Genomic DNA, 26498 nt, shown 5'->3' with positions numbered 1-26498 from the left:
ACCAAACAACAGAAGCACAGTAGATTAATTAAATGCTGCACACTTTCCTTCCATGTACAAAATTGCAATATCATACTAGAATAACTCTAAATTAGATGGAGAATAACAAAGGCATGGTGAAAACAACAATGTCATGGTTTACTCCATAAAAGCTCTGAGGACTGGCTACCTTGGTCAGAGACCGGATGCTAACCTACTACTTCAGCAGCGTTTGTAAAAAGTTATCTGCAGGAATAATCAATCCAAAAAATGAAATCCCTCTTTTTAGAGTTACACTTGAATCCTTTCCATTTACTGAAATAATTTCTGCCTTTTTTTTTTTTGTCATTTTAGTATAGCCCCATTCAATTCAGATTTTCTTGCAAGAAAGTCATGTGGAATTTTTAGCAACTGCATTTTCTATTTCCCTCAGGACCATGTAGCCTATTTAGATCGCCTTTTTAACCTTTGGGAAGAGAAGAATTAATTAGGTTGATAGATAAGGCAGATAAGGGAATGGTATTAGGATTTTCAATTTGGTATTCCAATTTGTCATTTCTACATATTTATTAGATACTAGAAGCAGACTGAAGAAATCAAGTCAAACCAGCCAAGCATCTTGGAAAAAGAACAACGCAAGATTTATAATAGAGAAAAGGCAAGGATTTATCAGAAGTCAGCACATAGAAGTTTACTACTCAATCCAAGTGTCTCCAGAAAAAGTTAAACTCAGATGAAACGCACACCACTTACGCTAGTAAGTGGCAAGTTTAAGAATTATACCAAGAATCATCTGTTACAAAGGCAAATGAACAGAATTAAGTTGCAAGAAATGACCGGTCTGAGTCACTAGCATCCATACAGTCTAACAAAATAGTGTTGCTTACCAGAGCTGATCAACTTATATTAACTATTTAGGCTTGCCCTCCTACTATATGATTAACCAACTGGTATGCTACAGTTTCAGGCAATGATTTAACTACTGACCCAACTCCAATCACAAAACACGACTTCTACCATTTGCTCTGTACGATAAAGGAGAGGACAAAAGCAATCCTGTTTTGTCTTCCCATTTCTTAAACATTACCATGTGAAGTCAGCCCCCAAAGCTGCATCATCTTATACCATTTCAAGTCTGGTTACAAGAGAACAGTCTTCAGTTTTCTAATTTTGTATTGCAGAAAGTTTATGCTTTTATGCAGAATTCCGTGACAGGAATACACACAGTTAAGGAAATGAGTTACAGGGAGGGGAGGGGGGGAGGGACACAACAGCAGGAAACAGAAATTAAATGTGTTAAAATTAGACACATTCTTCTGAATATTATGCACAGAATAGTTCAGGTTGGAAAGGACCTCTTGAGATATTTATGTCCAAACTCCCTGCTCAAAGCAAGGTCAGCTGGAGCAGACTGCCCAGGACTGCATCCAGTGAGGATTTTTAATATCTCTAGGGACAGAGACTCCACAACGTCTCTGGGCAACCTATTCCACTGTTCAATCACTCTCATAGTAAAAAAAAGTGTTCCTGTGTTTCAATTTCTGCCCACTGGCTCTTGTCCTGTCACTAGCTGCACCAAGGAGAGTCTAGCTCTGTCATCTTCACACCTGGCCATCAGGTATCTATAAACAAGATCCCCCTAAGCCTCTTCTTCTCCAGGCTAAACAGCGTCAGCTCTCCCAGCCTCTCCCCACGTAAGAGATGCTCTAGTCCTATACGAAGTTGCTGGAGTGAGTCCAGTGAAGGGCCATGTCTGTCTGTTGTTTTCTTTTAAATACCATCTTCTATCACCTTTCTTATACATTCATGTTGCCTTTTGTTAGCTTTCTTTTCTAGCACCTTTCATCTTGAAGTATCTAGGCTCTCTCAGGACCAGAAGCCTTAAAAGGCCATTACAGGAAAAACTCAGCACTGTATAGATGAGTGGTAGCTAGACTAAAAAAAAAAAAAAAAAAAATTAAAAATACGCCTAAGTCATTCATTAGTTGAAGAGAAAGGTAAGAGTTTTGCTCAGAAATCACCAAGTCATCTAATAATTCATAGTCTCATACAATGGTTTGGGTTGGAAGGGACCTTAAAGATCATCTAGTTCCACCCCCCTGCCATATTTTTTAATTTTATGGCAAGGCAATAAGTTGTATGAGTTTATCACCTCCAGTTCTGAAACTGCATGAATTAATAGGTAGATAATAGATATACATGGTCAGAATGGGTGCAAATGCCATAAAATTATAAACTCTTTACTTGAAATATAGATGAAGAATCTTGCTTGAACTCACCACATCCAACTCAGCTTCCTTTTTAAAAACCGAATATGCCTCTTCATAGCCATTAGAACGAAGGTAATCTGCTATTGCTCGATTTCTAAAAAACAAAGAACAGCATCTTCAGACACAATTCTGAATAACAGAGTAGAAGAATTGGTTCAGACTTTTTTATTTTAAAAAAGCATGATCAACATCTAAGTCTTCAGTGCAGTACAGCACCTGGGATTATTATGTTTCCTAAAAGCCCAAGCAAATTTTATAAATATATTTGGCAAACAGATTTTGCTTCACGATGTCAAAAGCAGGATACGCTTTTTATTTTAGGTTTGGTGAAGGGGTTTTGTGGGATTTTTTTGTTTGGTTGGTTTTTTGCTTTTAAGTTACCAAACATTGGAGTAGCACGAATATACTTATCAATCTGTATCGTACATAAAACCCAGAGCAGATAAAAGAAGTGACACCCATATCTACATATTAAAGTTGTGGCTTCATCTTTGAAGAAAAACTATTTTGGGTAAAACTATTTTGGGTAGAACAGTTTAGCTTACGAAATTTTACTTCAATTGAACTTGAATAAAATGCTCAGTTTAAGAGAACAAGTCTTAGTTTTGTTTTTCAGAATGATACAATAACTTTTAGTTAGATTACAGGAAGGGATACAGCCTGTGATCAAAATGTACAGTGCTTAAAATTTTACATTATTCTTTGAAATATTCTGCACTTTGACACAAGACAATTACCAAATTAATATGTCTTGAACCTCTCTCTCAAGATAGCATGCATTTGTGCTGGGACCTACTCTTAAAGTTTCTGTATTATTCTAAGACTTCAACAAGCAGTCAGCACCTTTTGTTTAAGAGAACCACTTAGGAAACTCTGCATTTTCAACATTTACTTCAAATGGATAAATATTTTCAAGTTACTTAAGCAAACTTTTTGTTGTGTAAGCTGAATGTTCTAAACAGATTTAAAGGTAAAATTACTGTCACTTACTTTCTCAGCCTCCAGAAGCAAGTCTAGTTTTGTTTTCTTATTGTCACTTACTTTCTTGGGAAGGGATATGTGTGTGTATACATACATATATGGGGAGGGCAGGGAGAAGATACTACATATTTAACATACTACAAATATTTAAGTAAACTGATCTACAGATACTTTATTAAAAATCAGAAGGTTGTCTACACAAGGCATTCAAGAGAAAATATCTTTTGGTAGCTGAATAAAGAAGCAATAATGACTTTTGTTGTGAAAAGAATTTGCTTTTTTTCTGAAAAGAAATTGCTTTTCACATGAAAATTCTTCCTGTGGCTTTCATTACATTCTTCTTTCCTACCTTTTACATGTATTCAATCTCTCCTCAGACATTCAACTCTAAATATAACTCTGCATTCAAGCAGAAATTTCAAATTTCTCCTCATAAACAACATACGCTCAGACAAAGTATTGCCTCCTCATCAGACCTCTAAAGTAAATCCTAAGTCTTTGGTCATTTCCAGTTCCATTCATAACAGTTCATTACTTCCATCTTCCCATTAACGCATGTACTCTCTGAAATTTTTGCCAGAAAAAAACCTTCAGAGAATTGCTAAAAAAAAAATTAATAAATCATAATCTTGAATGTGTTTAAACCCCAGAGCTTCTCCAAATCCAATGAGCAGTTGTAAAAAAATGAAAATTTGAAGATAGCTTCTAATCTACTTTAAGGAGAACAACTGTAAGTATATTAAACGAAAAAGTAAAATGCATACTGTATTTAATATAATGGGGGTTGAATCATTACTGGAAAATTGAAGAAGCTGTATTAAAAAAAATAGAGAGTTTACCACGGACAAGAGAGATGCCAAATGCTAAAAGATACTTGATCCATACTTTTAAAAGGAATAAAAACCCAAAACTAAACCACAAACTATGTAAGTTTATGAAACCGAGTATCATGCAAGACACTGCCATCCCGATTGCTACCCACCACTTGCTCTATCATGATTTATTACAGAAGAGAAAGCAAATTAAGGCATGGAACTGACAGCCTATTCCTAGCCTTAAAATCTGGAAAGTATTCTGTATCTTAAATTGAATTAAGGTGGAGGTTTTTGTGGGGTTAGGGTTTTTTTTGTGGGGTGGGGTTTTTTATTATTTAGTTTGTTTAGGTTTTGCTTTTTTTTCTTCTTTAAACATACTGTCCATTTTAAATACAATCTAAGGAGACAAATGTTGTAATCACAATGTAGCACATTCTGATCAGATCATTATCTACACTGGGGAGTAAAACAGCAAAAAATTGTCAGAATTTACTCAAGATAAAAGTAGAATTCACAAAATCAGTTTGGAGCATGTATTGCAATGTGCTTGCTGCTTAGTGTAACCCTTTCATAACTTTGTGACTGAAGTCAAAACAAAATAGAGGATAATAAATTATAGCAAATTTAAGAATCCATTTTTATACCATAACTTTGAAATTATATTTTCACCATTTCACAATTGTATTATCAAATACCAGTGGTTGTATGAAAAATAAGAGTACAGAGATCTAAACCATAATACATGGCACTTGATCGGCACGTCAGCAGAGCCACTCCGTAAAATGTATTTGGAAACAAAAGTTAATATTCAAAGTTTAATGAAAATGCAACACAAACTTAAAAATAACCATTCCTTACAGTTCATCTCGTTGCCTTTGTGACAGCACCATTGTGACTGTGATGTCAGGTTAACGTGATTCAGCAGTGGCTGCCTCCTCAAGAGCTAAAGTCTTCGGAACTCTGGATCCACAATTCAGTCTGCCACTGAGTGGCTTAAATCAAAAATATTTTTCCAGGTGTGAAGTCCAATAGGAAATCCAGAGGCATTCAACACCGAAGATTCAATCCATCTAGAGGGGAAAAGAAAGAGACATCATTAATTTCCTCTAAATAAGCATTCAGTTGCTCTGGACTGACATGAAGATTTCTGTACTCAGACTGCAACACCACTCTGGACCAAACTAACTGACTAAAATTGTAAATGCAATTTTATTTTGCTACTCTGGATTATGTCCTTATAGCGTATCTCCGACCTGGACTGAGTAGCCTGGTGAGACTTGTACACTGTCTTTATTCCTCATCTTCCCACCACTAGTCCTTCAAGAAACACGGAGTTGGAAGAGACATCTTCAGTCACAGCCCAGTTCCAGTTTGGAGGCAATTCCATCGTATTGTCTCGTGATGAAAAGAACTGAAGCCTAACACAAAGAGTCTACTTTTTGCACTCACTTCTCCTATTAAAAAGCTACCCCCCCCCAAAATCCTCTATCTTTATGGTAGATTTTTTTAAATCTCCTTATTTATCTCTTCATCAAACAAAATGCAGCAAGGTTCATTCAGTTAATTTTCAACACACAGCTAACACTCTCCTGTATCTTTCAAGTTTTGAAGGCGAGTTTAAGGAAAGATGAGAACATTCCAGAAAGGGACTATGGAAGATGCTACAGCACACTTCGGGCCATAACCAAAAGCATCAAGGCACACTCAGTTTGTCACTGTAGCTCATTCGTGGCATTATATTATGCAGTTCTCTAGGATTTAACCAAACAGCATTTTTAAAGACTATGGCTATAATTCAGCATGTGAGCTTTACAGGTAGATTATTACACAATTCTATCAGACAAATTACTTTTTCTATTCTAGTAACACTATCTGAAAAAGTTCTGAAGAACCACGTTCTAAAAGACAATAGTTTCCACCTTTTCAGTCATGTGTTAACATGGTTTACCTACAGTTAATCTTTTATCTCGCCTGTACTTGGGGTACAGCGAATTTTTAAACTGATCTTCAATCTTATCAGAGTGGCACAATTACCACGGTGCAGAGTTGCCACAAGCCCGTTACTTCAGCTGGGTTCAGACAGCAACCCAATCACTACACATCTGACAATGCAAGCTAATTCAGAATTCGACGTATTCAAGATAGTGTTCAAGTCAGAATTGTGCCTTTCACAAATTAATTACTTCCTACACACACACACACTAATACCTTCTTATTCAGTAACATGAACTTCCGTATTCTTAGTGTTCAATCTACTTCAACTGGACAGTTTTAATCCTCCTCAAGGTGACATCATCAAAATCATTTTAGCAGCACTGCCTTTTGATTTCTGCACTGCAGGTACTCTTTTTGTAAGCAACGTAATTATGAAAAATGCTGAAGATAGCATTTCTTGCATACCTGACAAGAGTCTGTCTATACCACATAATTTACTCAAGCCGTTTAGCAAGTTTGACCAACCAGCTTTTAGCAATGAGATAAACTGAACACAATACACAAAGACTCAGGAGATAGCAGTTGGATTTGTAAACTTTCTACCAACTACTGCAGCAAACACGTGTTCCCACTGCCTCTCCCCTGCTGCTTCTTCACAGACATACAGGTACACAAGGTTGACTATAGATGTTGGATAACAATTTTGGTAAGGGGCCTGTTTTAAACAAAAGCCTTTCTTATATAAAAAAAATAAATTAAAGAAAATACTAAGCTTGTATCATTAATGTCTACTTATCCATCACAGGGGATCAGGAGCTTGTTTCTAAACCTATCTAGGCTCTGCTGTCTGCTTCAAAATAAGCTTAAGCTGCAAGTTGCTTGTATTTCACTCTGCTGGTGGATTTTCCACATCAAATGCTGTACACCATAATACTGCACTGCAAGCCATTTCGGACAGGAGCACTCTAAACAGGCAAGATATTATTTAATTAGTTTGACCTCTTCCCTAATAGCTATTTCAGAAACAATTCAGTTGAAAACTGATAGCACAGGCTACATCCTTTCAGAGAACAGAAGCAAACTTTTAACTTTTGTCCCATACCTCACTTCCTGACAGGTAAAGAGACAACTGTTTTTCAATAGATGCATCTTGTTCACTACACAGTAGAAGTATCACATACAAATTAATGGAAATTTAGTTAATATAGAAAATAATCTATTTACATGATCATAAGAAGTGCCCTCTAGAGGGCAATGCTGCTATAAATTTAAGTACTGAAAAACAGAGGCTTATAATGGCTGAATCTCTGCACTTCAGTACGAACATAGCAATGCTTTCAGTAGCGATAAACATTGTGGAGAAGAACAAAATAAGGCACTTTATACACAGAAGCACTGTTTGAAGCACTGAATATCAGAACACAAAGATATAAACTTCCAAAATCTGCTTGTAGTACTACCATGGTAAAAATCACAGTATTAAAACCAGAAGGTGGGTTTTGTACTATGAACTACTGCTAAGCAGTGAATGCCTTGTAAATCTAGCATTAGTGCAGTAACTCCAGTAAAAATCATACTCCAGTATTTTGTCAATTTTGTCATTGCGTCTAGATGCAACTATAGCACTTACCTAAAAATAACAGCAACTGACCTGTCATCTAGTCAGAAAGGCATTTTTCCCCCTCAAATGTAAAGTAATCCCCAACTTCTCCTGTATCTCCAACACTTTGCAACAGCTGCCCTGCTCCATCGCTCTAACTCGGAATTGTTATTCAGAAACAGATCTTAGTACTAGATAAATTTCAACAGCTACAAGGCAAAGCAGCTATTTCTGCTATTAGCAAATTACAGCTGATCCACAAGTCACCAATCAACTGATCTACCATATCTCGCTTCTCTGAAAAGCATCTGTTCCCAGCACCCTTCTCATATTCCTGCCTTTTTCACTACAAAGGCCCCTGAATATAAGACAAAGTATTTTTAGGGCAGCTTCCTTCATGTACACCCTTTAACAAAAGACAAAACAAAACGAACAAAAACAAACAGAAAAAAACAAAACAACAAAAACCCCACAAACAAAAACACACAAGCAAAAACGTCTAAAACCAAAAAGGACCCAACTTTAATTATACACCTATGTCACTTTTAGTAACAACAGAGAATGGGTGAATATTGTCCATATGCATTGCCTTTTCTTTAGCTAGAGAAGGCCTGGTGACATACACAACTCAGTGGAGCAAGCCTAACCAGTCCTTCTCCATTGCCTATCAAGGTTTATAGTCACCACTGCGTTACACACACCCGCAAACAACCTCTGTAATGAGAGGAAGCAAGTGTTCAAAGAGAACCCTTGAGAAAAAAAACACCACAAAAACACAGCGCCTGTTCACTACATCTTGCCTGAAATTGGTCATTTTTAACATCAGCAGCTTACTGTGAATAAGGTAGTGTCAAGACACAGTGCTAGATCTTTTTTGAAAGAAAAGATGTCTTTGTATGAAAATTTTAATTTGTTCTGTATTAAATACAGAAAAAAAAAAGACTGAACCTAAATAGAGCAATCCATGGAGTAACAGCTACTAATTAAATATAAACCAGGATGTGTCTTTTATTAATAGCCCCACTTACACTGCAAAACATTTTAGTTTCAAACTTAGGATGTTTTTGATTCCATATCAATAGTCTTCATATATAAAATCACTAAGTGGCAAACATCTGCATATGTGCTATCTTGCAACAAAAGTGAGCTACAGGTGCTTTCAGCAAGATCAGTTGTTTTTATAAGCATTTTAAAATTGGGAACTAGACCTGGCTGAATGCCTAACACTGGAATAGGCATGGCACATCAAATGTTTGCCTTGTACTGCTTCTGGCAATACGGTACCTGCTCGGTTTTCTAGAATGTACAGGTACCTGGTGGAAGAAGAGACAAACATCACTCACAGCAGTTTAGGTAGGCTACTTCTTTATGAAACACAAACCATTTGAAAACTATATTAACACCTTCCTCAGCTCCATTAACACTAACATATCCTCAACAGACAACTGCATTTCATCTCAACTGCTAACTTTTCCACTTAGCTAAAGATCAGCTTTTATACTTAGGACTGGTAGAAATGTCTGAGCAATAAGGATACAAGATCTAATTCAATTTTTAAGTGCTGTAGGACTGAAGAGTGGCATACTAAAGCATAATCTTTAAAAAAAAATTATTGAAAAGACAGCCAAGAATAATTACAGGCCAGAATTTTTTCCCCACACAAGCTTCTAAAACATTCAGAACTATTGATAAAGAGCAACAAATTGGGCAGAAAACCCCCAAAAGCAGAAGAATCCTTTCTTGTAAGGGAAGGTGGAAGCAGCACAGTACAGGTTCTTCTGATTTTCTCATTAAAAAAGTGGAATACCCTCTGTTTCTCTGTTTCTTCACATCTAAGAATCCTCTCACATCTTCCTAAATTGGGATTCAGAGATTCCCTAGCTTCACCACATACAGCCTGTGGCTGGAGCCAGCTGCACTCACCACAAGACTCACCCACACTTCATGAGGACACATTTACTGCTGTCAAAATTGCTCTGAGGCCCAGATACTGCCTGACATGCATTTAAAGATGGTCCCACCCTGCTAGTGACTAAATACATACCTTTTGCAACTGGTTAGTGTCAGGGCAGCTGGCTGAGTCTAACTTCACCCTTGAAGTGGACATCAGAGATCTGATATTGTATAGGAACCACCCTCTTCCTGAGGGTGACTAAGACATCCTAACAAACTCAAAAGTTTCTTCTTCCTGACTTTTAAACAGTAGGTCCTTATACTGATGTATATCAGTGTGGTTCATGTGTTTCCTAGATTACTGGAAAACTTCACAATAACTTGAGAGACTTGCTAACCATTCATAAGATGCACAAATAGCAAAATGAAACAGGTTCAGCTATATTTGTTACCTCTGAGACAGCTATATAGTAACTATTCAAAGCACAATAGCTAAACAGATGCAGTCAAAGCAATGAGGTAGGAGGAAAAAAAAACCCACAGAAAACACTTCCAGGCAAGAGATAGTCAGAATTCCCCTCAGTTCATGATACGCCATGCCAATAAATGATAAGCCTTGGCTTGCAGATATTTCTATGATGGTGTTCATACTTGCTTCAGCAGGCATCTAAGTATTACTTTCCATAAGTATTCTCCAAATACAGTTGAGAAAGAGATTATGGAGTCAAATTAATCCTTCAGCATTTTAGTCTCAACCTGCCAAAAATACCTGTTCATTTACCTAAACTAGCATCGAGAAAGAGCAACGTTACTGGAATTAATATTCCTAAACCTGCCCATTCTGTACACATTTAAAAAAAAAAGTATGTAAATTCCTTTAGAGTTTATTACATTTTTGCTCATCAGAGTACACTGGATGCTAACCAGTACTAAAATTCTGTTCGAATACATATGTCCGGTAAAGAGACTGTGCCCTGAATCTGACATTTACCTTTTGTCCATTTCAAGCTGATCATCTACTTTGCAAGCCTACAATGAGACTAAACAGAAGTTTTCAAACACACTTGAAGACAGAAGTTTTTAAAATCAAAACCAGCCTGCTTTCTTAGTTTTAACTAATAAAATAGTGTTTCTGGACTTAGCTTTTGACTTATTGATTATTGCTGTTAATTACTGCATAGATAACACAGTTCATCCAAGTATTTTAGAGCAGGATGAAAGTTTTGTTATTTTTTCTGTTTCACCTAAGCCCTTTGTTTTACTGTTGCTATGACTTTGTTTACCAATTGTAATAACTCACTGCTACAGCTTTAATCAGAAGGTTTTATCTGTATGTTGCAGGGTACTTTTTAACTCTTTTGAAGTAATACATATATTGTACCATGACAAAATTGAAGCCATAAATACAGAGGTCAAAGCAGCCATTAGCTACTAGTTATTAACTCATGATATAAATTATACCTTCTGTAAGATGCTACATTGGTCCCTGCAAGGTATTAGTTCGCTTGGGGATTTAGCATCCCAGAAAGAATGAGGGCTTTTGTCCTTTAAACTGCCTTATGGGAATCACACCATGGGGACGAACTGCACTCGGTGCCCACCAGCTGCTGGCACACAACCACCAAGCTTATTAACTTCTCCACTAACGTTGCCATCAACAGGGTGTTTCACCTTAAGTTTTTATGAAGCCCTTCCAAATCCAAACATTTTCATAAATATACCCTGATACCAAACTATGCCATCACAACCAGCCTTATCATCTTCCTCAGTATTGTATCAGCAAGATCAATTCAAAGTTCACTACTGTCTTTCCTTTACTCCCATCAAGTGTGTCAAAAATACTGCTTATGGATCAACACCATAAACAAATTACTGAAATGGCTCAGCTGATTAACAACACCCACTTCCACTCTTCAGAAAAAGTTACAGTAAAAATAACTCCCAAATGAGATATGATCCATCTAAATTGCAGTTTAGCAAGTTTCTAATAAAATATGTAATTGTTTAACAACAAATACCCCAGTAAATGTAAAAATATATCAACGGGAAGTAACATTCATCAAACTCATCTTTCATTCTGGACGTACACTTGCTTTCCTAGACTCAGTTGAGTGTGCCTCTGCAGCATGAGCAAGACTCAATCTAACATGCCTGCGTTAAGATCAGTGCTCTCCTTTCACCGTGACTATGCTACACAGCAAAACCATCTGTATCAATGCCTTGTTGACCCGCAGTGTTCTGCTACCATAGCAATAAGGTTTAAGAAAATCTACACAAAAATCAAGTAGTGACATACAGAGAGCAGAAAGCTATTCCAAGTTCACTGTGAAGTATTTATTGAAGACATTTGTAGGTTCTAACCAGATTTTTAAAGTCACTTCAAAAAAGTTGTAAAGGGTAATGTAGAGAAAGATGTGTTACATTATAAGGCCTTTACAAGTCTCAGGAGTTCCATTTTACAGGCTTCTTTCACAGCCTAAGTTACTCTGATTACTTAAGCCAGGGCTCCCGTCATCAAGAAAATCCTCATCAGCACCACAATGAAATCCAGTCTCACCCACTGGAACTCCAGGCTCAAAGTCTTTATCATCCTGGTAATTTAAGTCCTCAAGCCTACAGAAACATTTGCTTACTAGCTACTACAAAAACAGTCAATCAGCCTTAATACATTCTTAAGTACTTTTCTTATCTCTCGTAATTCCCACAGGCACATTCATCCCTCCTGTATTTTATGTTTGCTTTCTTAACTTCTCAATTTTTAGGAGTTAAACCAAGAAAATCAGTTTCAACATCATTCCTTGGTTCACAACAGCAGCAGCAGTTAAATATATCAGCACCACTCCAAGTTCACTCTGCTGCTGTCTAGCAACCTAACAACCACTGCTGTTATTGTAGATCTTGGAATACATGTTCAAGCTCCTCCAGGAACTTAAAAATAAATTAATTAAATTTCTACAGTTTTAATGACCGTTGCTTAGGCTCCATAAACAGTCTTCTCCACAAAAACACAAGCTACATACACTAAACACGTAACTGTAGCTCATTATATCCGAAATTAGAAGAGATAGATGGCATAAATTAGAGCAAATGTATTAGCAGATACAGAACAGACCAACACCTCTCAACTCTGAACATCACTGCTGTGCTTCAAGAACAACAAATCTTTGCTTTTTTTGCAGAATCCTAATACCCTAATAAACTCAACTACAAGACCATTGTTTTCTAAGTATTATTATGACAAAATAATGTATTTAGTAATATTCTACAAGAATATTTCTTTGAAGGAGACAAAATCTGAGATCATGTTCTCAGACTGGCAGGTTAGGCACACCTAAGTGCTCAGGCATTAAAAAGGCATATATGCCATTATGAACACAAGGAACACACAACTGGGTTCACATTATGAAATCAATTACAGAGTTTTAGATTGCTCCAATTTAGCTTCAAATTTAAATCTTAATTTGCAATCGTTTAGAATTCCAACTACCTGTGTAAAACTCAAAAGGGTCTTGAGTGTCCAGCTACATGCTACCCACTTTCAAGCGGTTTCTCTAACACATTCTACTGTTCTTAAAAGATGTTTTACCTGGAAGGAAACTCATTATGCTTTCTTCTGAGTTTGTCAATGTATCTGAAATCCTAGTTCATTTAGCTTCCTCTCTTCTGGTAATTTTTCAACCCCAGTGAAAGGCAAGTCACTTATGAAGTGGTAGCAGAGACCAGACCCACCAAAAGACTAATTGAATTGATATAATCAGAATTAAATTCCACAATTCTTTAAAGTCCAGGGGATGCCATTTATGCATCAATAAAGTAGAAACTCTTGTTGCATTGTCACTTGCTACATGGCTGGCACATTACAACCTTACAAAGTTTTTCAACAGCGTATCTTGTTTCATAACATATTAACAACAGGACTTAAAGTGGCTATTTGTGAGCATTTGCAGGCAATTAGAGCTACAGGCCTTTATGGGAGAACTAGATTAAATGAAACATTCTCTTACACCTCTAGCTTATACTGCTAAATTCTAGCAAGTATATAAGCACACCTCCTTTTAATCCAGACTAATTTTTAACGGTCTGATTTTGTTTTGAACCCAGTAAGCAAAAAGCTGCTTTATCAAACTCAAGTCACAGAATAGGACAACTCTTCCCACAAATGCACTCCAGACACAGATTCCATAGAAGCTTCCATTTAAATATGAATCTAATTAAAAGTGAAGTAATATCCATATTTCTTGGGCATAACTACTATGACCTGAAAGGATTTCTTAGAAATCTGTCTCCATCTGTTGACAGGAAAGAAAAATGGTAATAAGTAAATAAAACTTCCAGTTCCTTTTTTACAGCAGAAAAGCACATACACAGCATAATCACAACAGAACAGCCATGCAGTTGTTCTTACAGTGCAAACACACACACCTTATCCTAGAAAATGTTAGAATTAATAACCTACTAAGCCAGCAGGGATGAGTCGAAGAATACAAGAAAGCTACTCATTTATGACCTGGGCTAATCTTTTTTCCACTTTTCAGCCTACATCAGTAAAGCTAGCTGAAGGATTATGAAAAAGTGAGCTCCAGCAACTATCTTATTTTGGAAAAACAAAACAACAAGCAAATCTGATCTGAATTACAACTCTGAGACTTATTTTTAATTCACTTGTTTAGTAAGCCTGTTATTCTGCAATTAAGTGAAGTCTTAAAACGCCTGCAGGTCTTAAACACAAATGCTTTGCCAAGTTTATCAATATAGGATTACACATAATATAGCATTTTGTGCAGTGTTTGTTCACATTTTGCAATAAGTTACCAAAAATATCTTCCATTTCAGTTAAAGGTTTATCAAAGCAAATATATTTTTAACACAAAAAAAAAGTCCTGTGCCTGTTTTCTTATCCATTTTACCTCCTTTACAGGTTAATTTAATGGACTTTCCTAAAAACCTGATACTGTAGTTTACTTCTGAAAATAATTCAACAATAAATCCATGGCAAACTAGAAAGTAATCTATAGCAAATCAGATATAGTGCCTATGTTTCAAAGACTTGGAATGCAGGTTGTAATTATATCCAAAAAATAAAGCTAAGAAATGTCATCAAAATGCTACAAAACAGGAGCAAGTTAACTACTCTTCTACGTCTAACTCTACATCTAACTACAAGTTCCTTAATGAATGCATTTCTGTCCTAATTAGAGATGTGCATTTTGAAATAAACTTATGTGCCCATCTACTTTTCCATATTATCTCAAGTTATAATCACTACTGAACACATCACGGGCAGTCACTACCTACCTTTAGGACTGTAAAACAACAACAGACATTTTGGTCTTGTCACCTTCCCAGGCACCAACACTAATACATTTGGGCCAAATTTGCTAGAAAAATATTTTTTGGGAAAAGAAGTCTTTAAATTAATTCAGTCTTGGTATTTATCCTCCCTCTATCACTTCAGTTTTGCAATTCTGATAGAAGCATGATACACTTAACTGTCAGGAGAAACATCACAAGCACATAGTCACTATGTATGATTTTAGTGCTTTTAAGCTTCTTCCAGGTCAGAGCTCATGTTTGTAGTCTACACGTAGACTTTGGCAGAAAACAAGTGAAAACGTTCTACTTCTAGCCTGCCTGTTCAGTTCTGTGCAAAAATGCAGGTTAAAGTTTTGGGCATAAAACTCTTCATGCCATTGTTTAGTATGTTGTGATAGTGATATGATAGCAAGGAATTATTTCACAAAATTAGTTTAAAATTCATATTAACCTCCACTGGGTTTTCACTGAACTTCACCAGAAACCTGAATGACTTTTTGGTCAGATGTGGGTTAGTGACATTGGGGGGCGGAGGAGGGCTAACATTACAGTGGGCTTAAGTATTACAAGCTGCTACTCTAAACTTGTTCAGAGAAATGCACAATGCACATCATGATTTATCTGGATGACTTCAGCAAAAGATCTCTGTCAAAATCATTTTTGCTAGGTCAAACAATACATACACATTTTGTAACAGCAATTCTAGAGCACAGTATTTAAGCTACTTGCTCTTTGCCACCAAGAGAAGAGAGCATGTACTCAGACTAGTTTCTTACAGTTGGTCAGCAGTCATGCACTGGATTTGAACTTTGTTCTTTTCAGTTCTTCCCCCCATCCTTTTCTGGCTTGAAGAATTGAGTCGTAGACTTGCAACTCTCAAACAGGTCACAAGACTATATCCAAATTTAAATATTTCAATTATTAAGCTGCCTGTTATATTTGAAATATGATGTTAGCAAAAATGATAGTGAATTGATTAAATTTGTATATGAAAAACATTTGGAAGGAAACTTGAAGGAACACATATGTTAAAACTTTAGAAACAGGACAAGGTCAAAACCACAAAGAAAACCAAACGAAAATTCAGACTGAACTTCTACTCTTCAAATCATGAGAACGCTGTTAGTCCTTTAGCCATTTTCAAAGCTTGTTGACCAAAAATGGCTTCTCTCAGCAAGTAAAGAGGAGAGAAAAAAAAAAAAAGAAAAAAGGAATATTGTAATTGTCACACATGTATCTTATCCTATTACAGGGAACATATTTTAATCTTTCATGACACTGGTACCAAAAGTAATGAAATCAGGGTTCTTGTAGAAGGTGTCTCATCTTTCTTATGACCCATCTTCACCTAGGACACTACTGTCTAAGCAGAGCTGAAGTTGTGGGAACCAGTCCCTAAGAAATACCTGCCTTTCTCTTCCCAACTTTACCAGCATCCCTTCTCAGAATCCCTACATCTCCTATCTATTAGCACATGCAGTAACTCTCCTGCTAAAGAGAGAACCTGCTCTCCCTGGAGGAAGGTCCCTCATCTAAGCCAAGAGAGCAGAAGACAAACACAGAATTACTTCTTTTCCCACTGAAATGGAAAACACCTTCCATGCGGAAGCAATGTCAGATAGTACAAAACAGGGCCAAGAGAGAGCAGACACTAGGCAGCAGACCACAATATTCACAACCATCTCAGTTCTCATTTTGTTGATGTAGAAATTTGTGATTGTGATATGCTGTGGTACTGGAAATCATCTATCATTAGTACTCATCCCATTCTTATTAGTGTGACAAAAACATGACAAAGAAATTCCAAGTTTGTTGGAATAGCGTTAGCTATTCAGAAGATCTTATTACAAAAATGGCATGCATGATGTTAGAACTTTAACCCCATCCTCACTGTTTGCTGCAGATGAATACTAGGGTCAGAGCTCCTCCGTTAAACTTCCCCCAATCTAGTTTGTGCTTGCTGCCTACAAATCCAGCTGAGTGAGAACAAAAAACTTCTATCATTGCTGATTTAATAGACACCATCTGTTTCGAAATACATATACATACTCACATTAATGACATCATCCTCTTAATAGATTGTAAAGACACTAACATTGGATAAATAAACAATTTTGTTTATCCAATCTTTTTCTTCACCCCAAAAAACAGGTGAATCAAGCACAAGACAAACTGCTGGCATGGACTTTCTTCATGGAAGAAACAGTCGTTATCTACAGGTAAACAGGCTAGATGTTTCCAACTGATTTTCCTCTAGTCTTAAAGAAGGATAAACTTAACACCTTTGCTTTAGCATTAGCCTACCTCCATGCAGAAAAACAAGGCAGAGGTAACTGGGGGGGGGGCGCGGGACGACAGGTATGTACACTTGTCTAATTCAATCAAAAGAACTTCAGATTTGTGGAGCACAATAGGAACAATTAACATTGATACAAGAGAGAAGGTACAAATAATCCCAGTCACGAAGGCCGCTGTGCTATCTCAGATGTAAACTAGCACGGCATCATGCCATAAACCTGTTACCTTTACCCTACCTCAAAGGAAGTATGCCAGCTGACTCACGAGCACTGGAGAACAAGAGGTGCTCCAGAAGAGTGTATCTACGAACTCACTCAACAGGGACCTATTTAACAACAGACCTGAGAAAATTACAGGACAGACATTTGCTGCAGCACCACCTATAAACCTCAACCACAATGGATTGTCCCGTAACTGGAAATACTTTTTCAGGACTGCAGCAACTAGTTACTGGTTAAAGACATCATTTAAGTCTTCCAGAATCAACGGAATCACAACCACAAAGATGTATTTATTACATTTATTTAGTCACAATCCTTATCCAAAAGTCCATAAGCAGTCAGGTCAAACTGCTGGGCTCTCTCAGAAGCAGTACCAATAAGGAGGAAATGGCAAACGTACTTCTAAATATATTAACTAACAAGTACTTTGAATTCATAATGTTGATTTTTTTTTAAATATAGTTATGCATGTATCAGTGCATTTGATACTGCTTAGTATGACAATGCTGTGCAGACATGATTTGCTGTGAAGAGGACTGTATGTTCATAGTACTGATGAAACAAATCACAGTATACACTCCTTTTGTAGGTAACATGTTTCTTTGAAATTTCCTTAACAGTACATGGCAGTATGAAGTAATAGGATAGGTGGCTTCCATGACAGTGAACTAAAAGCAAGATAGCCTAAGTCACACCTATCTAATCCCCTAAAGAGAGAGCATGAGGTAAAAAAACCAACAAAAAACCACCTTTAAACACACTGAATGAGACACACATTGCCTCATTCAAGTCCTGCCTCAGTGAATATGAAGAAGAAAACGCCTTTCTTTAAGCAACTTTTATATATATATAAAAGTTAGATATGCATACTTGTTGGGGCTAACCTGCAGTACCTAGCAAGTTCATCAGGTTAAAACTAGAATTAAATTATTCATCACATAAAAATCATGGTTCTTTCAAATGTTTCTAATATGCAATACTCATCAGTAGGTCTCAAAAGACAGTAGGAATGAGGAAAAGCATTGTTCCAAAATAACTGTCATACAAGAAAAACAGACATTTAACTCAACCTAAGCTAAGGACACCGCAATGAAGCTGGCATAAAACAGCTACAGCTCAAATCACACCGCTGCATTTCCAGTAATGGCACAAGCCTTCCATGCAGAAGATGACCATGTATGTGTGCACTCCTGCTAACTTTGACAGCATTTATAGTAAGGATTCTGAAGAAATTATTTTATGTACTTGAAAACTAGTTTTAAACAGGTCAGGGTTATGTCTTAGTGTAAATGCGTATTTTAAAAAACTTAAATTGAGGTGTAACCTACTCTGTCAGGCAGATCAAAAGACAAAGCAACATCACCCATTAATAAACACCTATGCTCACAACACCCAAAAGCCACATTAGGAGCCCCATTCCCCTGGTGTCAGGTAATAAAGTAGCTCCCCAGAAAGCCATTCAACCCAGGCAAGACTTCATCAACTGAATAGGTTTTTAGTAGACAGGTTGTTCTGCCAGTGATATTTAAGGCCTTTTAAAAAGGAGAAAGGAGACCTGTTGTGACTTCATTAACAGATCTGCATGTATAGGCAGTACATAACTTACTACTTCTCTGTAATAAACCTCAGAGAGGAAACCCAGAACCATTTTGATTAACACACATGGCTCTGATACTTGGGAAGCATCTTCAATTGCCATCACAAATTACATGTTATAGGCTGGAAACTCCCTCACACCCTATAGAAAATCTGAAATTATTATTTATTAATAATAGTTACTGACTTTTATTGTCCTCTTGATTTCCTAAATTTAGGCCTAAGCAGTTCTTATTTTCAGGCTGACAAGTATTTCAGTGTTCACTTCACAGACATTTCAGCAGCCATCCCACAGTCTTTGCCTTTAGTTTAGAAAATGTGTCTGAAGTTGACAAAAGTAGGGGAAAGCTGCTCGAAACAAAACTGTTCAAAAGCTGCTCCCCTTCGTACTACAGTAATTCCAACTACTGTAGTTCATCAATACCAGAAGCAGCTACAGAGGGTTGTAAAAAAACTGTAACAAACATACACAGTATATTTCTGAGCTATAGACAGGCAGGGGGGTTCCAGCTATTGTTTGCCTATTTTACAAGAGGGTACAAACACATTCTAATTAGCACTGATGGAAGTTGGTTATAGAGTTCTTGAAGAAAGACAAGGTTGGAGTGGTGGGCAAGACCGTCAACAGATGTTAATTCAATAGCTGTCCCATCGATAGCAAGTTGGATAGACAAAAAAGTTGAGAGCAGACAAAGAATACGAACTGAGCACTCAAGGCTGGGTGAAGCATAGGAAACAGTATAGGCAGAAGAGTCAGCAATACAGGCAAGACAGACCTTGCATACAGTCATAAAGCTAAGTATTAATGCTTTTTTCTTTTCTGGAGCAGAAATGAACAAGTTACTCCTGTACAGAAAGTAACTACCATCATTTCAAGGACAAAAATCAACCAACGTTACAAGGAGGCAAGTGTTTTATTCGATTCTTCACTGCTCTTAGCCTGGATTCATTTTCAGACACAGGCATTTAGTGAACACATCCATTGAATCCTGTAACATCTACTCTAAGTGAATGAACTACATCTTATAAAAAAGCCACTACTATTTAATTTTTGACAAATTAAAACCAAACACAGTCTCATCTGTGGCCATCTACCATCAAAAACTGGACTCCAGAAATGAGACAGACCCAAGAAAAAAGAAAAACCTAAACCTGCTTCAGAATCATTCGTGTTCAGGGTTCTACTTCCTCTGATCAACACTGAATTCAGGTGGGAATGCCATGAGCCACATCTGGAATAGGAGAGGACTTCTATAAGCAGCCCCTCCTAGGTGCTTCATCTGAGCCCTATTGTATTCCCCAAATCCTTTGTTCTAACGTCTTTCCTACACAACTTTTAAGTCCGAGCATCAGTATTACCCCCATGATGCAGCAGTACCCAAGTGGTACAGCAATGCTCTTACAGAGCCATATTGTTCAAAAGGGCTTCCAAAATCTTGAGATGTTATTTTACATGAACTCAGCACATGAGGAAGGATAATGCAATTAAGTCCATATACTAATAGGAGTTACTCTACTGTGGGCATCAGAGAATGTAGGGATTGTCTTTTCGTGTGTCCACCCATAAGCCACTCTAACCAAGAAGTTATATGAACAAATAATAGCACTAAGTAACAATACGGGGGGTTCTTTCTATTTCAGAGAATCTTGTGTGTAAAACACCCACACAAAAATTGTAATTCTTATCTAAAGTGCAAATAAAAAATTCAACAAGTGAATATCTAAGTCGATAAATGGAAATGGCTATCAGACACACACAAAAAAAATCTGGCTTTGCAACAGTGACTGGTCACTTCTCACTGTCAGACAAATCAAGATTCACCCTGCAGAAAAATAAGCCTCAAAACAGAATGCGAGATTTGTTTCATTTCAGAAGGTTCCTGCACCATTAGATTCTTCCCTAAAGAAGAGACTTCATTGTTACGGCAATTAGTATTCCTCCACCCCAGCAAAACGCAAGCAAAGGAGGGAAAAAAAAAAAAAAGAAGCTATGAAAGGGTAATCTAGCCATTTCGCAGCTTTGCCTCCTTACTCCACCCAGTCTCTTCTCTGCTCAATGGCTGCACACAGCATCCATAAACATGGTAATATCAAAAGAAACACACAAAAATGAGATCCCTGAGAACAAATGAGAAATTTGCAATAAATCTTTCTGTTTAAAAATATTTTCTTTGTTTAGTAGCCTGACATAATTCTCCTATTTAACAAAATTGCTCTAAGGGCAAATAACATTTTGATAGCAGACCCTCCCTCTTCCGAAAACCAGCCGAATGCTGCACAATCATTTACAAAACGATTACCTCTAAACATAGGTTCTTTAACCCCCATCCCTAATACTATATAAACAATACCGTCAGAGAAATATACACTTAAAAGAATCTCCACATAAATACATCATTCAGCCAGGTCAATATGCCCAAACATTAATAAACACTATTTTACTGTAAATATAAGATTTTTAATATAGCTTAGATTAACCTTCCACCATCCCCTGGTTAGGTAATTCATTATGAATTGACTTGACCTGCAACAACCAAGCCCTCTGCTGCAGCACTATCAGCAAAGAAATTTTACCAGTGATACTACGGCAAAGAAAGGGAAGGTGTCACATTATTATTGGTATTAAAGGTCAAGTTTAATTGCATCCACCTTAAAAAAAAATCTCACACCCACAGAACTGAGTAAAACCTAAACTTTTTAAGGGAGGCACCACTCCCACCCCCCAACTTCCATCAAAAGCCCTGCCTGCATATAGCCTCCTGCAGAAACAAAAACTCAAGAACAGCAATAACTAGAGCATTTTAGCACACTCGGTTGTTATTAAACGGTTTTCAAGGAAAGTCTGTGCGACTGTAGACAACCAGGCAGCGATATGACCCCAAGAAGGAGAGATTAGACCTCCCTCCCCCGTTTTTACTGCAGCTGGTTCTGAAGGTCTGAGCCACCTCCTATCAATGCTTTCCCTGCTAGATCACTGCAGGAAAACAGGGTGGATGTGAAACAAATTCTTAAAATAACACCTAGTCCTTTCCCCCGTATTATCAATTCTCATTTTGTTTTCCGTGCTGCGGCCGACTCTGGAGATCTGGGCCATCTCCTGACAAACGCCTGCCTTGCCCTCGGAGAGGACGGGGGGAGAGGAGAACGGAGAAAACCCTCCAGGAGGGATTCGGGGAAGGGATGCTCGGCATCCTCTCCGGCACACATGCACCGGGCTCCTCGCCCCAGACTGTTTTTTCATCATTATTCGCCTCTGGCCCGTCGCCTCCTCCCCGGCATCTTGCTAAGTCACCAGAAGAAATGAAGCGGCCTAAAGGGGGGCAGGACACGAAGGCCGGGAGAGCCGGAGCCCACCGCAGGGGCTCCTCTCCCCCTCACCCCACCCGCTCCCTTGTCTGGCCCACTCCTCCCCCGCGCCCTGTTTTCCTGCTAAGTCACCGGCAGCGAGGACGGCGCTGAAGCCCGGGAAGGGCCAGGGGAGAGGGGAGGGAACCGCGCCCGGCGGCCCCCACCCCACCCCGCCGGGGCGCGGGGACCGTCCCCCGCCTCGCCTCCCTCCCTCCCGCCCCGCCGCCCTGCCTCCCCCGCCTCCTCCCCGGCTCCCTCCTCACCAACGGGCGCGGCCGCCATTTTGAGAGCGAGCTGGAGAGAAGGAGGGAGGGGGCAGGAGAGGGAGCGGAGGGCGGGGAGCAGGAGAGCAGAGGAGGGGAGGGGGGAGAGCCGAGCCGCGCCGGCCACACGGCCCGCCGGGCCCCGCCACCAGTCCGGACAGCCTCCCGCGGGGGGCGACGGCGACCGGGGGAGGGGAGGCAGGCAGGCAGGGAGGGGAGGCGCGGCCCCGGTCTTACCCGAGCCGCCGCCAGCGCCGCCGCTTCGCTCTGCTCCGTGGGGCCGGCGCCGCCCGCCTCTCCCATTCACCGGTGCGGCGGGGCGCGGAGGAGGGGGAGGTGAGGGGCTCCGGGGGGGTCCCGGAGGCTCGCGCCGCTCGCGCCGCTCCGCTCCGCGGTCTGTCAGTGGCGCCCCGGCCGCCAGGAGGGAGGGAGGGAGCGGCGCGGCCCGCCGCGGTACTGCGCATGTGCGCGGCGGGGGCGGGGACAGCCGCCCGGCCACCATCTTGGGCGGCTGAGGCGCAGGGCGCGTGTCCCGGCATGCCCCGCGCCGCCCGCCTCCCGGCATGCCCCGCGCGCGCGACCCGCTGCGGCCTGCGGGCACGGCCTGCCGCCGGTCAGGCCCCGGCACCGGGCACCGGGCCTCGGGCGTCCCCCGGGCGTCCCTCGGGTCCCCTCTGGCACCAGGCGTGGGAGCTGCTTGTAAGTGCCCCTTCCCAAGGCGCCTGTGCGCCTCACGCTCCGGCTGCTGTGGCAGCCTGCTGCCCTGTCACACACACAGCCCCCGCCACTGGCACTGCCTTTCTTTTCTTCGTCAGCGTCTTAATTAGTGTTAAAGCTGCGTTAGCGATGGCTGTGAATGGCAAAAAAAAGCTGCAAATACCAGTGAAGAGACTAATGCTACTGGAGGTGCTGGAAGAGAAAGAAAAGGCAGAATAAATATATATATAATTTCCATTTATCTGTACAGTGTAGCTTGGGGAACACTTCTCCGGCTGTCCGCATCACTAGTGCATGACATGAAACGCAATGTCTGCCTCAGTGTGCTGCGAAGCGATGGAGAGGACAGTGAGGTGGGGCCCTGCGGTGCAGCGCGGCACTGCGCTCCACTCCAGGTAACGGTGGAGGAGCCGATGCTGGCTTTGTTCAAACCAAACTGGTGCAACTGCCAAGAAAATTCTTAACGTGGAGTTACACAGCTCCTTTCTGCGAGCTGTTACGTTTGGTCTCGCTGCACAGGTACACTGCTATGGCATGTTCTGGCTTGCATGGAATCTGCTCTGAGACAGCGCTATTTTTAGTGAGTAACCTTGTCCCGCAGACCTGGAGTTACCAGATTTGAAAGAAGCATGCATATCATTTGTGACCGTTATCTCCATAGGACTGGAGATCCAGAAACTTGGCGTGTCCCCGTGCATCTTGCTAGTGTGCGTTCACAGTGTCAGTACGAAAAAAACATGCTTTACGCTTAGAGTAGAATCTTTTCATAATCTTTGACAAACCCCACTTATTTAAATCTCAAAATATCCTTCGTTTACTATATCAGTGTTGCTAATGATAAACCGAGGCATAGACCACTGATAATTGAATCCACGTGCTCACGAGTGACTGACAGAAGAGAGTACAGAGTCCTGGAGAAACGGGCTGCCGCCTCCCTCAGTTGCCATTGGACAGAGTCAAGCAGCCGAGTACATCAGAGGCAAAATTCTCCCATCGGTTTTTGATGTTATAGTCCTTACGGTCTTCAGTGGTTTGTCTGAGTATGGGTGACAGCAGTCCTTACCCAGGTGCTTTGCAAAATGCTCTCTTTGGTAAATGACCGAGATGAGCTGGCAGTGGACCCAACCACTGGAACTGCTTAATTGCAGTAAATCCAGATGCAAAACAAAGTCCTGCTGTTACAGGAAACAGTTACATGTGTCACTATCAAAGACCGGTGACCAAAGTCACCTCTAATGTTGGCAGCATAACGGCATAATACAACATTTAACGTGGGCCATAAAGTTGTCTGAAATGCTGATTTGAGGGAATAAGTCATTCCACGTGTAAAATTATCTGCATAGCAAAAACTTGAAGGAACTTCAAGGGACATTGACAATTTCATAATCAAAAGCTGTATGGTTTTATCTGTTTTTATTGCAGGTAGCAATGGAGATTACTAATATATAAAATTTATGTAATGACTCTCCCTTTATGTACTGAGGACCCTTGACAGTGCTTTCTGCCAGCCTCACTGTTGTGCTATGGCTTCTGGTCAGTCACTTCCTCTTTTGTTTATGTTATTTTATGTAGCAGTACGCAAGAGAGGGCTATTTAAACCCAATACACAATGCAAAACTGCAGATGCATCCAGGACAAATATTGAGCATGAACCTGCATTTAACTTATTTTTTAATTGGCTAGATTACAAGTTTTAGATCCATTTAAGCCTTGAAAAATTCTTATAGTTTACACCTAGAGATGATGACATCACAGACATTTCCAAATGCACTGGTGACATTCAAAATGGGCTCAAAGTATAGAGTAATTCAGTTTCAATATACTAACTAATATAATTAATGATGAGATAAACAGTTGGATAAGTCAGCAGGCCAAATTTCCAGTGAGGAAATAATGCAATGTGAGTCTGATCCTTTTGTTAATGAAAAGCGATCAAAACAGAGCAGCTTGTGTCAGTGTCCCATACCAACATTTCAAGGAAGTGTTCAGATACTTCCCAGAAAAGAGGATTGGCTCTGTCCGTCCAGGGTTTTTTCCTCCCAGTATTTCTAAATTTCTGTGCTGACCACTGGCAATAGCACTTTCCTCCCGTGGCAGAGATGACAGTTCCCACGTGAGGCATATGTCAGTGGTATTTCATAGACACGTCAACAGGAGAAAGGCAGTGGATCAAAATTGCAAATCTGCACGATGCTATGCCACTCAGGGATATAGAAAATCAACGTGTCCAACTGAAGCTTATTACTCCCCACATTCTAAATCCTAGCAGCTATTAGCCATTGGTCAATTTTAGCCTCTTACATTGTTCTCTGGCAATGAACTTACTTTTAATTTTTAAGCGCATTAAGTAAATTTTCTTATCTTTTAAGAGTCACACAGTCATTGGCTCGTTTGTTTTTTAATGTGCTGATTATAAAAGGACAGACCTGGAAGTGGCTTAGAGCCTTCCACTCCTACTGTATGTAACGGATATCAGCCTTTTTCACGTTCAGGTTAGTTACCCATGAACACGTTCCCGGTTACATTGCTGGCATGTAGCTTACATCCTGAAGTCCCTGTGCTTTGAACTGCTGATCGCAAGCCTTTGAGCCTGACGGTTTGGCCATTTTTCCCCCACCCTTACAGTCTACCTGTCTAGTCCATATCTCATCAGTTTGGCTACAACGCTACTGGGAGACCATGTGAAAGCCTTGCTGAAGTCAAAGCAAACAACATCCACAGCTGTCCCCTTGTCCTTAGAGCCGGTCGTCGCACTGCAGAGTATCAGGCAGTACAGTAAGCACAGTCTGCCCTTGGTCAGTTGGTGCTTGCTGCTCCCAGTCATCTCGCTGTGTCTGGTGCCTGACCAGGGTGTCCTGGAGGCTGCGCTCCGCAGCCTTCCCAGCGGCCGGTCTGGAGTTCTCTAGAAGTGCCCATTATGTTACCTGCAACCAGCGAGCAGGATATCTGCAGAAACAGGGACTGAAGTGTAGGGTGAGACTTTAAAATGGTAAAATTACCTTGGCTTTTAGTTCAGTTTGTTTGCAAAGCAGGCAAAACTGCTTTGATGTTCTCAAAATTCTAACATACCAAGTATTTTGGGGTGCATACTCAAGTGATAATTAAGAGGCAATTAAATCCATTTCACAGAGATCAATGAATTTTCCCAGCACTTTCATGACACAGATATTTGATTCTCCTTTTACAGCTGGCCTTCCCTGTAATACCATTGCTCGATACCGGGATGGAAGAAAAATCCCAGCTCCCAGCACAGCTAAACTATGAGGAGC

The 26498-nt window shown here is 39.7% G+C and overlaps 1 protein-coding gene and 1 long non-coding RNA gene across 5 annotated transcripts in view; one reads left to right on the top strand and one right to left on the bottom strand.

Annotated features, from left to right (window-relative positions):
• PAFAH1B1 (platelet activating factor acetylhydrolase 1b regulatory subunit 1) overlaps positions 1–22967 on the bottom strand; it is a 37491-nt gene extending 14524 nt beyond the window's left edge. Inside the window, exons 1-3 of one of the 2 annotated variants that reach the window (XM_054847759.1) lie at positions 22750–22967; positions 4904–5115; positions 2259–2343 (exon numbers count right to left, since the gene is read on the bottom strand). In XM_054847759.1, the coding sequence (XP_054703734.1) occupies positions 2259–2343; positions 4904–4935 (117 nt within the window). In that variant the 5' untranslated portion in view covers positions 4936–5115; positions 22750–22967. Of the gene's footprint in view, positions 1–2258; positions 2344–4903; positions 5116–22512; positions 22599–22749 lie in introns of those variants that run through there. The other variant, XM_054847760.1, reaches the window with a different exon arrangement.
• A 125-nt stretch (positions 22968–23092) lies between these two features.
• LOC129215125 (uncharacterized) overlaps positions 23093–26498 on the top strand; it is a 28176-nt gene continuing 24770 nt past the window's right edge. For all 3 annotated transcript variants that reach the window (XR_008579898.1, XR_008579899.1, XR_008579897.1), the window contains exon 1: positions 23093–23211. This is a non-coding gene — a long non-coding RNA (uncharacterized LOC129215125). The remainder of the gene's footprint in view (positions 23212–26498) is intronic.

Source organism: Grus americana, chromosome 19 (assembly GCF_028858705.1).
Source record: "Grus americana isolate bGruAme1 chromosome 19, bGruAme1.mat, whole genome shotgun sequence".
NCBI classification, from domain to species: Eukaryota; Metazoa; Chordata; class Aves; order Gruiformes; family Gruidae; genus Grus; species Grus americana.
The sequence above is the reverse complement of the archived record's forward strand: the minus strand, read 5'-3'. Positions and strand labels throughout refer to the sequence as shown.